This window comes from Ictalurus furcatus, chromosome 17 (genome assembly GCF_023375685.1).
Source record: "Ictalurus furcatus strain D&B chromosome 17, Billie_1.0, whole genome shotgun sequence".
Classification (NCBI taxonomy): Eukaryota; Metazoa; Chordata; class Actinopteri; order Siluriformes; family Ictaluridae; genus Ictalurus; species Ictalurus furcatus.
The window spans coordinates 15,051,296-15,065,627 of NC_071271.1; the positions used below are offsets into that span (position 1 = coordinate 15,051,296).

Here is a 14,332-nt window from a genome sequence, read left to right on the forward strand (position 1 = left end):
TACCCGGATGGCGTACTGCTTCCGGCGAGATTTTACAGTATGCAACCGATGAACACTACGCGAGTCAAACAACGGGACAGGTGCGGACGAGCTCAGAGAGAAAAAAAAAACCGCGGAAGACAGCGTCGGCTCTTTTTAAGTATCGAACCTTGGTTGAATAGGACTTGTTTAACAATACCCGAATAAATTGTTAACTTGTTTAAGATGTTTGTTTATGATGACGTCGTAGGTCACGTGACAATGCTAACATAGTGGATGTAGCATTTCCGGAGTTAATAATACACACACATAATGATTAGTAAATATTGTCATAGTATGCGATGTCGGACGCAACCTGTAAGTTTTTTTTTCTTTTTCCTCAACTCTTTGTTTTTTGTTTGTTTGTTTGTTTTTCAAAATTATAAATCCAACCAACATGGCAACTTCCAAAAAAAACAAAACAAAACAAAAACAGTTTAGGACTGAGCAAAGACAAAATACGCAAGCAAGGTGTAAATCATAAATACAAGCATACAGGCAATAAACATGAAGAGACTAAAATAAAATTGCAGCACGATTGAATGGACAAATGAATACATTATATAAGAAAGAGAAAACAAAACGATACACAGACAGTTTAACCTCTAACGGGGGTCCAATTTTGCATGGAGTAAATTGGCTTTCCTATATTTAATTACTTTGAATGAATCCAAATAAAGAGACAATTCTTTCAGAAATACAATGAAATGTGGGGTGTGTTGTTTTTTGTTTTGTTTTTTAAATTACATTTATGAAGAAATAATTGTAGCTAAAATGATTAGGTTATTATATTTTTTTAAAATCCAGCTTTCTGTCCTCCATTATAAGACCAAATTTAGTCTTATAATATGTCAAAGCCGGCATAGTCATATTGTTATGTAATATCCAATTGTGAAAATCCTTCCAAAATAATTTAGATATATTACAAAAGAACATTTGTTTCTGCTTCCTTGTTACAAAATACACATTCATTAAAATCAATATTAAATCTCAGCCGTAAGAATTCATTGCATGGAGAGATGTCATTATTTTCTTCTTCTATTCCCCAACTCTCCAATTTTGCTATCTGAACCGGTCCTCACTCCTGGCCAGTAGGTGGCGGTAATGCACAGAAAGTTGTTTGCTAACAAACTAAAGAAGAAGACGCAGAAACGTCAACACTGCTGTTTATTCTTCACAGCTGCATGTTTTGCCTTGATTAACCTTTACAACTAGCTCATCAATTATAATGCGATATAATGTAAACAGTTACAGTTTGTAAACCTGCTGTGAAGCAATGTCTCGTGTTTGTAAGAAAAAGCCCTCAGTGTGCACGGATGACCCTCTTAGTAATGATGAGATGTGCCACAAAATAGCAGTAATGAGGCACGCGCTGAACTCTTGCTATGGCCCACGTGGCAGATTAAAACAAATCCACAACAGTGTCGGGGGACATGTTCAGACCACATCCACCTCAGCTGTACTGCTCAAAGCCATGACTTTCTCCGAGCCGCTGCTCAAACTGATCACTGCAGCCATCTTGGATCACACCGCGAGATTCAGCGACTGCGGGTTGTTTACAGGTTTATTTCACTTACTTCAGTCCTTTCCCATATAGCCAATTTCCAAGACTTATCATAGTGCTGTATTAGGTGAGAAAGCATTGGAAATCCACCAATCTAATGGTATCTGTAGTAGGACCTCTGATCAGATATGTTTGATTCATAATCTTAAACCATAAAGATTTTTTTTTAAAATGTTCCAAAAACATTTTAAGCACAAATATCACCCTTTTCCTCAGTTGATAATCTCACATGGATACTGTAGACTTTTACATAAGAACTGCTTCTGTAATCATAAAGACTGTGCTGCTCATCCTGATCATCCTTTCACTACATTTACAGTAGAAGAGTAATGATTTATAATCCCAAATTATAATCTGGTGTCATGTAGAAGAGGATGGGTTCCCTTTTGATTCTGGTTCATGTTGTCTCAGGGAGTTTTTACTCACAACTTTCGCCTCTGGTTTGCTCATTAAAGATCTAAATATAAATCTACATCCGGATTTCTGTAAATCTGCTTTGTGACAATGGTTATTGTTAAAAGCACTAAAAACAAAAAACATCTGTGGACAGTCAGGCAGGTTAGTAGAAGAATGTCATTCTTTGATAACTATCAGGTATCAGCTGTTACTTAGAGTTTTGTTGGTGTTGTATGAAACCTGAAAGTTCATGAGTTGCTATTCAAGATTTTTTTAAAAATGGAGGGGAAAAACAAACCTCAAGAAATTTCACAGTGGTCAGTTTATCCATAGTGGTGTATTGGTTAAAATCTTTTATTTTTTTAAATTCTGCGTGGGAAGCTTTCATTTCTGAACAATGTTCTAAATCAGGGGGCTTCAACTTTAATTGTACAGGCCCACTTACATAAAATTGCTTGCCTATAAATATCCAGCTAAGAAACTAAACTGCCTCAGTGGCAACAATACCTACATTTTAATGTTTAATAACAGTGGTGACTCAAAAGTTAAGGCTCAGGGTTACTGATCAGAAGGTCAGGGGTTCCAGCCCCAGCACCACCAAGCTGCCATTGTTGAGCTCTTGAGTAAGAGCCTTAACCCTATCTGCTCCAGGGTCACCCTGTCATGGCTGACCCTGTGCTCTGACCCCAGCTTCCTAACAAGCTGGGATGTGCAATAATAATAATAATAATAATAATAATTTCATGGTGCTTTCACAGATAATTTCATTATCTGTGACTAATAAAATAAGTCTTCTTCTAAAAAATAGTTTACAGCTATAAATAAGACAGTCTAAATGGTTAATATTTTGTTTTATAGTGGTGAACTGACACTTAATGTCATGGGAAAACATTGGTTTTGTCAACAGCTTTTTTTTTTTAAACAAGCCATGTTGTCAGTTTTGTTACTGCGTGAGCAATAAGGGTAAAGAAAATGAAAAATATAAATGTATGAAATTTGGTGAAAACTGCACTGGAGGATCTGCTGCAGAAGCCAAGCTGCTTAGAAAACTGGTCTATGGCCAGTTTTTTATAGTGTTTTTGCTCGGCCCACTATGTTTTTATACAGTGTTTTTGCTCGGTCCGTTTGTGACCACTACATGATCACAAAATCCAGGAGCTATATCTATAATTAAAATTTTATTGGTCACATACACAACCATACACAGTATGACGTGCAGTGAAATGCTTTATTTGACTGTCCATGACATAAAACTAGAATTTACATAAACAGGAATTTACTTCTCTACAGGTAGGAAAAGAAAATATATATTTTTAAATGATATAAGGGATACAAAGATTGGTGGCTGAAACAGCACAACTGTATTTTGCATAAGGTGCACATGTGAGTTGATATATAGTGCAATATATGCTGTGCAACAACAGGCTGAGGTAGTGGGAATTGTTCAGACAACTCCAAGGTGTAGTCCTATGTGTTGTCCTGATGGAGACCCCGAATGGAGTGTGGGAAGAAGCTCATCCTCAGTCTCTCTGTGTTCGCTTTCAGGGAGTGAAAGCTCAGAGAGAAGAGTCCGTTGTTCAGATGGAGATCTTAATCCAGGAGCCTTTATAGAGGTTCAGTGCCTCCAAACTGCTTTAATTATAGATTGGGCCATTCTGCAACAAAAAAAAAAAGTTTTCCCACAACAATCAGTGACACCATTCCACTGAAAAGCTACACACTATGACTTTTTTGTACATGTGACTAGGTTGACATGAAACATGCATGACTCATTCTCCCATTTTATTTTCATTGACAGGAGTCTTTTGCCTTGGCCTCATTGAAAATGGCAAGCGGTTGGGACTCGGGTCTGCTGTAGCAAGTCGGGTGTATAAATACTTGTTAGAAGTATGCAATGGGTATCTCAGCGCAGACGGCTGTGACTGTAAGGTTCACGTAGACTTCAGCAGCATTCGATCACTCATCGCTTTAGCTCATACTGCGGTCACTAGCAAACCAGCCTGCATGCTCAACCATGATGAATTACAACATATCGCCTCTCTGATTGTGCATGCCTTCCTTCAGTCTGTTCCTCCGGGTTCAGCAAACACCTTTGGAAGAACGCTGGTGGTGACCTTAGAAGGACAGCCGGTGAGCGATTCTGCTGTTTTCCCTGGATTACTAGTCGAAGTGCCCATTCTGCAGTCGGTGGATCTGAAGAACCATAATCCAGGTCCCGATAAGATAGTGTTATTTTGCGCATCTCTGTCAGGTGACTGCTCTGAAATTGGAGAAGCAACTTTAGAGATCCAAGTGGGAATAAATCCAGAGACGGCCATCTTGGAGCAGTTGATGAAACTTGGAGAGCGAGTGGTTCAGGACGGTGTTGGAGTGTTTGCATGTCAGAAGGTGATTCACCCTGTGCTGCAGCAGTACTTGAAGGAACGTGGACTGGTGGTCATCGAGAGACTCGGACTTGCCCTACTGGAGCCACTTGCCCAAATGACAGGTCCAAGCCATTTTTGCCTTTCTTGCTTCATTTGACAATAAAATTAGTAAGTAAAATGTTAAAGGCATGTGACGTCACCGTAATATTGTAAGGGAATGGTACATATTATATTTGAGCCCCAAAATAAGAGTGGACCATAATGTTTTATGTAAAAAAAAAAAAAATTGTTATATATTAAGCAACATATTACAGGTGAATAGGGAAATTTTTTACTCTAAACAATAGCTATATTAGAATAAAAAAAAAAAAAATAATGTTCATTTATTTATGCAATTGAGGGTTTGTCTAATTAAATATGAATACTTAATAAACAGGTAGTGCAGTAAAATACTGTAAACATTTTTCTGTTGTCCTCTGATGTTTTTATTAATAAAGCCAAACATGTTATAGATTCAATTTATCCAGACATCTGATAACTGCTTGATGGGACCAAATTTACTACAGGGGTCTTACTTTAATATCTGACTATGAGTAGGACTTTAGCTCTAATTGTATTTTATTTGCAGCCATTTTTCGAATGCTGTTACACAAGTGCTGAAATGTGTTTACTAGGATAATTAGCATTCATGAAGAACTATGTTTTTCCCTTGCTGCCCTAAAAGTTCATCCTGCAACCACAAGACCTTTTTGCATATTGAGACATATTGAGAGTGCTTATGACATTTATAACATAATTCCACCCCATTTACAAGCAATTCACAACACTCTTCTGTGTGTTTCAGGCGCTCTGATTATGGCATCTATCTGCTCCCCAGTCCCAGCCAAAGCATATGGACAGATCGGGGGACTCCATCTGCACCGAATTGGATCTAAAGAGCTTCTCCAGCTCCTTCCTTCTGGAGAGGCAGCCGTTAACACAGTGGTGCTCTGTCACAGGAATGAAACGATGTTAGAGGAGCTCAAGGTTAATCAGTGCTAGTGTATTGGAAAAATCTTTATTTAAAGCACCTTCAGAAAGTATTCAGACTCCCTGGAATTTCTTCCTTATTCTGTAATGTTATAGCCATTCTTTAAAATGGATTCAAATTAAGTGAACTCATTAATCTGTAAAACATACTCCATAATGGAGAAGCATAAACAGATTTTCGCATAGTCTTATTTAAATGTATTGAAAGATACTGAGGAAAAACTGTATCAAGTTTAATGGTCCTTATTTTAGGCTTTGTTTCAGACACGTTCATCTATATGCCACTAGTGAGATCACAGAAAATCAGGTCTTGTAAACGTATTGTTTAGAAGGCAGGTAGTGGGGGAAGGTTAACTGGCAGGCTATAAATAAGGAACTATAGAAAACAGTGGGGGGTTTTAAATCAAGTCTGCAGTACTGAAAACCACAATGCAGCTGATTTATACATAAGGTCTTGCAAAGCTGCTGCACGTGTGGCTGCTGTTTCCTTTTGCTTTTGTAGTTTTCTGTAGGTTTATTTTGATTTCTTGAATGTACTCGCCCATTTTGTCTGTTAAGTATCTGAACCTGACAGACAAAAGATTACCAAAATATCTTATATACAGCTTCTACCAGATAAATAAATAACTGAGTCTGTTTTTCCATGGTTTTGTTTTGTTTTTCTCTTACTGCATTGTTTTGAAGGTGACATTTCAGAGAGCAGAGCATGTACTGCGACTGACTCTTAAGGAGCCTTATGCACTAATTGGAGGAGGCTGTACAGAGACAGTGCTGTCTGCTTACATAAAATACATGGTGAGCATCTGTTTGTATTTAATAAAAAGTTCTAAAATGTATTCTCTAACCAAAGTGTTTCTGACCCTCTGACACAAGCATCATATTCCTCAAATTACCCCCCCCCCCCCCTTTCTTCAGCTTCTTCATGCATTTACATGTGTATATACTGTTTTTGACTTTCCCCACAGAGTGAGTCTAAGGCCAGTGAAGCAGCCTCGGCTCTAAAGTGCTCACGTGCGGAGTTTCTCCTCGCTACCGAGGCGTTCTGCTGCTCTCTGCAGTCTGTGGCTCTTTCTTTAGACCATGATGACCAGCACTTCCTCATGGACTTGACTCATGCTCATTGCTGGGTTGCAGAAGAGGATGCACACTCACAAACCACAACCTTTCACGCCTGCAACTGTGGTCTGGTAAAGGAAAAGGCAGATCTGGAGAAGATCTTTCTTAATATTCCTCTAAAGACAGCATATCACTCCTTCCTGCCAGCGCGAATCAAATCTGATGTTCAGCCAGAACTGTTGGACTCGTTCACTGCCAAACTCAATGCCTTGAATGTTGCTGTAGAGACAGCTGATCTTGTGCTCAGTGTAAAATATATTATTAGGGATGTGAATTAATTGGGGATATTTGTAAATGAGTTTAATATTTGATATGACACTTGGCAAACAAGGCAGCCCTGTGGTAGTTCCTGTATCTAAACATTAGATGGAGACATTCATTCTGGAGAAGATTACAGCTCAGTCCCACTTTGGCATTCTGTGAATCCAAACTCTGTATTTTTTTTTCTTTGAAATTAGTATTTATAACAAAAGAAAATATTAGTATTTATGGGGACTTTGATGTCATGTCAACTATTATCTTTGTATTTTATTTTATTATTTGTCTTTTATTTATTTAAATTATATATTGGCACAGAGTATTAGTGCAAATGCCATGCCCAGTTGAGTTTCCCAAAAGCTTCCTTAATGCCCAAGAAGCATTTGGTTGTTTTTTATGCAGTTCTATGCATATGCAGTTCCAAACTAAGGCTCAGTTTTATGTAGTTGCATTAAAAACTCTGAATTGTGATCAGAGCGATAGTGTTACCACTTTAATTTACAGTCAGCTGCAGAATTATTTGCACCTTTGGTAAAGATAGGTAAAATGGTTATGGAAAAATGTCTTTGTGATTAGTTTCAAACTATAGTTTTCATTTATATATGTCTATCTGTATAGATAGATCGATAGACAGACAGACAACAGTGTCACACTTTGAAGGTCTGATGTTTTTTTTCTTTTGGACTCTCCTCTTCCTTCAGGTGATTGGGGTGACCATATCAGAAGCTTGATTTAGTCATTCAACCATTTTTTGCATTTGTGTGTGTGTGTGAGGGGGCGGGGAAATCCTGTGGATGATCCAGCTGACCTAGTTGTAGCTTCTTGGAAGAGGCAGCCATGTTTTCATTTAAACTCTCTTGGTACTTCATGGAAACTGTGATGTCATGTACAGTATCCTAACAAGGTTCCCAGAGGTTTCCCTTCAGAGGAACGGCAGTCCCGTAACATCAAATATCCCCTATTACACTTAACAGCGGGGATTAGGGTCTTTTCTGGTTATCCAATTTTCGTTTTTACACCAAAACAAAAAGCTCTATTTTTGTCTTATCTGACTGTAGAACTTGGTTTCAGTTTTTGCTTAAGTTAGATGAAAAAACATTTTTTTCTGATTTTTACATAAAGTAATTATCTATAAAAGATAACTATTTAAAAGTTATGTTTAATTGTTAAAAGTTAAACTGCCAATAACGTGAAAATATAGCCAGAGGAAAAAAAGAGACTTCTCTTGATATAACGTAAATGATAACAGCAACTAACTTGTTTCACAGACATTCCACAACATGAAGTGTCACAATAAATTGATTTTCTTTAAAAGTCTGATGTCATTTTTGGCAAGTTGTTGTGATATAAGAGGAATAAAACACTTTGGAAAGTACTGTTATAGGAAAATAATGAACTTCTGGGTGGTAATATACCTCTGCTTTGCATCACGCTGCATCACACTAGTCCATTGTCCATTATTTTCCTATAACAGCATATTATTCCATACACAGGGTTCTTGTGTGAACCATTCGTGCATATCCCCACCCTAACAGCAGAAAATTAGGTTTTATGTTTTCTACATTAAATGCTCTGCTTGCTGAAAGTCTTATACTAACTTAATGGAAAGAAGCTGCATTTCCCCCCAGTGTATAAGCTGCTGTTCTCAAAAGCAAGGAACAAATCCCAATCAAAACTGTTACTTAGAAAGCATTGAAGACACATGACATAGCCTAAACTAAGTTTCCTTACTTAATCATTATTTTGTAAATGTGTACAGAAAAACAATATGCACAATAATAAAGTTACATATAGCAACACCAGACTTTCAAACAATAAAGTGTGTAAGTCTTCAGTATTATCATGGTTAAATTATGTCAAAGTGCAGGTGTATGTGCCTCAAGAAACTGCAAGCACCCTGTGGTTTCTCTCCCAAAGTATTATCAATCTACCAATCTGCCTCCACTTATTCTTTCTGCATTCTGTCATGTGTAGTCACCATTTTTTTTTCCTCTCAGGAGGGAAGAATTGCTTCATTCTGTGTTGTTCTAATGCAAAAACTGTTCTCTAATGCAATGAGATGTATGCATTCTGTACATCTAATGCTATTGTTCTTTTTAGACATAATTAAACAGTATGTCTTTATATCCAAAACAGTTTTAATTCAAATCGTCTCATTTCAAACCTCTTATAGCCATTCAGGTTGTACACACATTAGCAGATTACTTCCTCCAATTACAGCCCTGAAAGAACAAAGCTTGTAAAGTATCTGTGCTATAAAGTAATGGAAAATAAAGTAATGTGCAGGGCTTTAAAGCTGCTTTCTTCATCTCATCTAGCAAACCCACATAAACAGTTTTTGTAGATTAAAAGAGGTTTATTGATGTGTTTAGTCTTGGTGACTTATCATCCCAAACACTCAGTGGCCACTTTGTAGGCCACATTATGGTGTTTAAAAATCCCAGCAACATTGCTTCAAGGGATAGGTTCTTACCAGTATAACACCCACAACCTTCTCCCCATCATGTAACTATGCTGGCCAACAGAAAAAAATGGGGTGCTTTTTTGTCCGACTGACATTACATTTAAAAGTATATACTGTATATCTAAATTAAAGGTAAAAGATATTTAAACACATGTAAAGTGTCTTTCACATCACTATATGTGCATGTTTCAATCACTTTAATTAAATGTTAATAAAAATGTATCTACATCACTTAGGAAACAGCATTTTTGCCTCTCCAATGCCACTATAATTTCACTTTCCCTTGAAAGCTAATCATTAAAATATTTCAGAAAATTCCTCTTTTTTTCCGTTAATGTGTGAATCATTTTAACATCTCATGCTTGAAATCCATTATAGTTTATGAAAAATGTACATTTTAGTTTTGTCTCACAACTTATACTCTATTACCCAAACACATTCACCCCTGTGAAACTGATTATTTCACAAATCACAGTCAACAGGAATTGTTGTATTACCTGAATTTCCAAAAGATCATGGGAAAAAATGCATATGTTCTCTCATTCTTTTCTTTATTTTCAGTGATATTTACTGCCAAAGTCATGTTGAAAGTACAATCCTACCACACAGCTTATAGTTTGAAGCTGAAATAATTCATTCATGTCACCAGAATGCCTGTAATGACATTATGTTGTTGTTGTTGTTGTTGTTGTTGTTTTCTTTCAGTGATTCAAGATTCAATGTTGAAAAAAGATTCATTTGACGTATTTACAAGGGCTAAATGGCACCACAATCATAGAATCAGGTAAATACTATCTGGTTAGCAGTGGTCTTATATGATGGTCTGTTTCCATGCATGGGGTAGAGGAGTGCTGCACAGCAACACATGGGCTACAGTCAGTAACTGCATACAAAGTGCCCCTATGATGTTTGTGTGTCTGATAAAAATCCCAGTAACTGTAAGTAAAAGTAGATATACATAATCGTCAGAACATATCTTCCTGATGAATAAACACTTTTCTAGTGACTGTTTGTTAAGACTTGCTCAATACAGCAGTTGAAAAAATGAATACAAACGAATATGTAGGGCTTTAATTGCTTTGTACGTATCTCTCTCTTAGTAAAATGTATCTTGAACACTTTATGTGCGCTGACAAAACAAAGTTTATTCAAATCCCCGTTCTTAACGATTTTCCATACAAAAAAAACATTGCCATTCAGTCCCCTCTTTTGTCTTTCTGAACTAATTCAATTCAGCCATGAAGTTTTTTTAAACAATTTTGGCGGAATCCCAATTGGCTCCGTGTTTAACTAATAGCTGACTAGTTAGGATGTTACAGCTACTATTTCAACCCCTGAGTAGGGCACCTATACCGGGATTCAGCCTTTATTTACTCGATCACTTCCACCGCACGCGACTTCTTTGTGCGGCGAGCTAGTCGTGAGGGCCGGTCTCATTGTGGATTATCCAATCATCTCGTAGATAGGATTTGACGTCACGAGCGGGTGTAACCAATCAGAGCCGACGGCTGGCTCCCACCGCCAAGCTTGGGTGCAGAGTTCGGCACTCAGGAAGTAAAGCGAGGACTCGAGGAGGAGTTCGAGTTCTCCCTGTCAAACAGAAAGAGTTCTCTGTATTGACATTATTTATTTATATTTATATTTTATTTTTAAAATAAATTTGCTCCGAGTTTATAGGATATTCGCCCCCGAGGCCACGGGTTCTGCTACAGGTAATGACCGTTTGGATAAATCTGATATGAGAGAATATGGACAGTGACAGAAGTTGACTGAAGGCAGCGTTTAAAGCGCGTCTCGGATGATAAAGTGCTTGTCCTCTTATCATGAACCCGCAGCTCGAGTGAACTTAGTGTAACATTTCTGTGTGAAATCCAGATTAATTGAAAAGAAATGTAGTTTGACATTTTTAATGAACGACAAGCACCGGCTAGTGCTAATTTACATGATTATTGTACTTGAATTAGCAGCATCACTTTGCAAAGCTACAGTTGAATGTGCGCGTGCGTGCTTGAGCTTGATGCGTAACAAGTTACGAAGCTGGTTATAACAAGTGGAGGGGGAAAAAGTGATTATATTATTGTCAAATATACGAGTATGAAAGGATAAAGCTACTTATCAGGGTTTATTGTGTGAATGAAAGGAGCAGCTCGGAGCAGATTAACACACTAACACTAAAGCGCTGTCATAGTGTCTGTATTGTCCAGTGCACAATATAGTGAAGTTAAAGGAAGAAGCCTATGTACAGTACAGTACAGTGTGTGTGTGTGTGTGTGTGTGTGTGTGTGTGCGCGCGCGCGCGCGCGTGTGTGTGTGTGTTATGGCTTAGTGCATGCATACGCCACGCAATACTGAAAGCAGTCTGCCGAGCTCTTATTTCAGCTGGGCGTTGTTCTGTAAACTTTGCAATTTGCACATTTCCGCTCATGTTGTATGCTGTGTGTGTGTGTGTGTGTGTGTGTGTGTGTGGACACGGGGCATGTTGACTAGAGTTTGCTCTCATGTCCTGCAGCAGATGGTTTATTTCAGCGACTTGACCTTGAGGAGAAGTTTCATGCCAATATCTACATCTCAACATGTCGCACTATTATTAATCACACTTAACTTCTGTAGGGACATTTTTAGGTGAATACCAGCTGACTCAGTGCCCGATCATAAATATCTCCCTGCATTAACCCTGGTTTAGTTGCTTAAAGCCGCAACATTTTATAAAAAGGGACAGTAGTGTGTTTGTCAGCACTGTGACCTGGTCAGTGTGAGAAGATTACAGTATGATGATGTATCCAGGATGATTATTTGAATCCGATCCATCGAATCTGGTTAAAATATTGTTAAAAGGCTATTAAAGGTCCTTAGTATTCATTGCTAATCTGCTTTAAAGGCACTATATAAAAATAAAGTTTATTATTATCATATCATTATTTTTATTATTATTCCATAATTCCATAAATTCCATAATTCCATTATTCCCCCAAAAGAAATATATTTTTAAAATAAAATTTTAAAAAATATACAGTAAGAAGTCTAAGCATTCTTCTAGTGTCTAGAAGCACTTAATGTAAATGCTATTTATGTTCATTGAGCATAGACTATAGTTATTTCAAATATTTCCCACTAGAGGCTACGTAACATGGTTGAATTTGATCCAATGGAAGATCGAGCATGAAATCGGGGTTGAAAATCTTGGCTGGAATTACTGCTCGATATCCAGTCAAATCCAATATCTGATACACGGTGCCATCAACCCTGTGACATTTCTGCGTAACGTGATGATGCTTATACCAGCTTGGAGATGTTCAGCAGACATTCAGCGTTATCGCTAATAATGTCAATATAGGTTCAGTGTCTGGTATCCAATCCTCAAAGCCTTTACATTGTGTCATATTGAAAATGGGGGAAAAATGGGGTGAGTATCCGTAACGCTCGTTATTCTCAGTGTAGAGCTCTTTAAGGGGGCAGGTTTTATTGAGCTTTCTGGAGTGTTTGAATATTTTGCTTGATTTTTCATATTAGCAGTAAAGCAATAAGATATGTATATATCAAACACAAATATAATTTTTACCGTTCATACAGTAGCTGGTTATTGTACATGGTATAAGCTTATGCCATGCTGAGGAAGTCAAATTGTTTGAAATCTTACATGTTCTAAAATAAAACTACACAATACCTTGTACACGTTATAAAATAGCAGTACACAGTACACCCTGTCCTAAAAAAAGGCTCCAGGTTGTTAATTACCATGGAGGTTGGTGATTGAAGACTTCGAAGCCAGAAGCATAGGAGGAGGAAGCCAGCATTGGGTCAATGTGAATGCTTTGTTTATACCAAGTGAGGTTACTTTTTTTCCTCTGATGTGAATAACTTTGTATTTAAAAGCAGATGACTCAAAGCTGTATTGTTTTACAGGAAGTCTGTTTGTCATTGAATTGCATTTTGAGTAATTGGTCAAGGATTTTATTGACATCATCTCCTGGCGTAATGTGAAAGCACCCATGATGTTCAAAGCCTTTGCGTTTTTAAAAAATGTTTTTTGTTCTTCTGTGTTTAACTATTGACTAATGAGCTTTTGAGCAGTCTTGCTGATATTTTTTTCATTTGCTAGTCTGCCACTATGATTTTTCATGAATGTTCAACTATTTATTATATGACATGTTCTTCTACGCCTCCTAGAAATGTTGCAGCTTTTTGGCAGTTGATTTAACACCGAGATCATTTTGAAAAGTTCTATTAGGCAAATGTGGTGGCATGACTTCCTCTTGGACTGTTAATGATCTAGAAGATTAAAAAGAAAACAAGCTGTGTTTGTGTGATGTCAAAATACTCTCAGATGCAGGACAGGAATATTTTCAGTGTTCTGAACCCCTATTTGTTCCTTTGCTCTGTTTGTTGACCGTTAAAGTGAACCATGCCATAGAAAACCTTGGTGGAAACTTTTTTTTTTAATGCCATGTTTAGGCTTCAGCCAGACAACAGATACCACCATACAGCTGTAGAGTTTGTTCAGATGCTCAAGAAATACAGTTGTTGTCAGCATTAAAGGCTGAGAATTACAACACTATTAAAACCTGAATCTGACTATCATACAGTTTCCTGCTGTTCAGGATTTAAAATGTAACCTTGTTTGAATGGTTTTCAGGAAGAAGATACATGATTTTTGTCACCAACATTGTTGAAAATGTACACACGAAGATATTAATCTTTTTTTTATTGATTAGGCTGTTGTGGCCATTGAGGACCTCCATGTCTGAATATAGTTGTTGTAATGCCTCTGGCTTGTTAGCTTCCTGCGCAGATTGTGAGATTTAAGGCAGACATCTGTTGATCCCTTGCAGGCGGCCTGCACATTTAATCCCTCGTGTCGAGGCGAGGGAAAATGCGACCCCCACCAGGAGCTGATAGTGTCTGTGTGACCGGTGCCCAACCCTCTCTGCTTCTTGGCACCTTGGGATCCTGTCCACATTTGTGCTAGAATATTGACCAAGTGAGTCATTCGGTGCATAAACACTTTACTGAGCGGCTGCTCAAATTTAACTGCTTTGTGGCTTATTTCCATCTAAGATTTTTTATTTTTTTGTGCAAATCACGTAAAGCTTCGGAGCTGTGCATTTGTGTGGGAATGACAGC

The 14,332-nt window shown here is 37.6% G+C and overlaps 2 protein-coding genes across 5 annotated transcripts in view; both read left to right on the plus strand.

Annotated features, from left to right (window-relative positions):
- The first annotated feature begins 1,155 nt into the window (after positions 1-1,155).
- mkks (MKKS centrosomal shuttling protein) lies at positions 1,156-8,164 on the plus strand. Its single transcript, XM_053647600.1, has 5 exons — positions 1,156-1,580; positions 3,777-4,466; positions 5,189-5,370; positions 6,058-6,168; positions 6,339-8,164. The coding sequence occupies exons 1-5, from the start codon at positions 1,295-1,297 to the stop codon at positions 6,765-6,767; spliced, it is 1,698 nt and encodes a 565-aa protein (XP_053503575.1). The 5' UTR covers positions 1,156-1,294; the 3' UTR covers positions 6,768-8,164.
- A 2,496-nt stretch (positions 8,165-10,660) lies between these two features.
- The window catches only part of tfdp2 (transcription factor Dp-2), a 42,324-nt gene continuing 38,652 nt past the window's right edge, over positions 10,661-14,332 (plus strand). Inside the window, exons 1-2 of one of the 4 annotated variants that reach the window (XM_053646730.1) lie at positions 10,666-10,923; positions 14,041-14,189. The gene's annotated coding sequence lies outside the window, so the exon portion shown is untranslated. Of the gene's footprint in view, positions 10,924-12,371; positions 14,190-14,332 lie in introns of those variants that run through there. The other 3 variants (XM_053646733.1, XM_053646728.1, XM_053646729.1) reach the window with 3 other exon arrangements.

Bases quoted from the DNA above. Each gene is read 5' to 3' on its own strand.
- mkks (XM_053647600.1), top strand. From the start codon at position 1,295: ATGTCTCGTGTTTGTAAGAAAAAGCCCTCAGTGTGCACGGATGACCCT. The intron at 4,467-5,188 runs GTCCAAGCCATT...TGTGTGTTTCAG, and splicing joins GCCACTTGCCCAAATGACAG to GCGCTCTGATTATGGCATCT. The intron at 6,169-6,338 runs GTGAGCATCTGT...CTTTCCCCACAG, and splicing joins CTGCTTACATAAAATACATG to AGTGAGTCTAAGGCCAGTGA.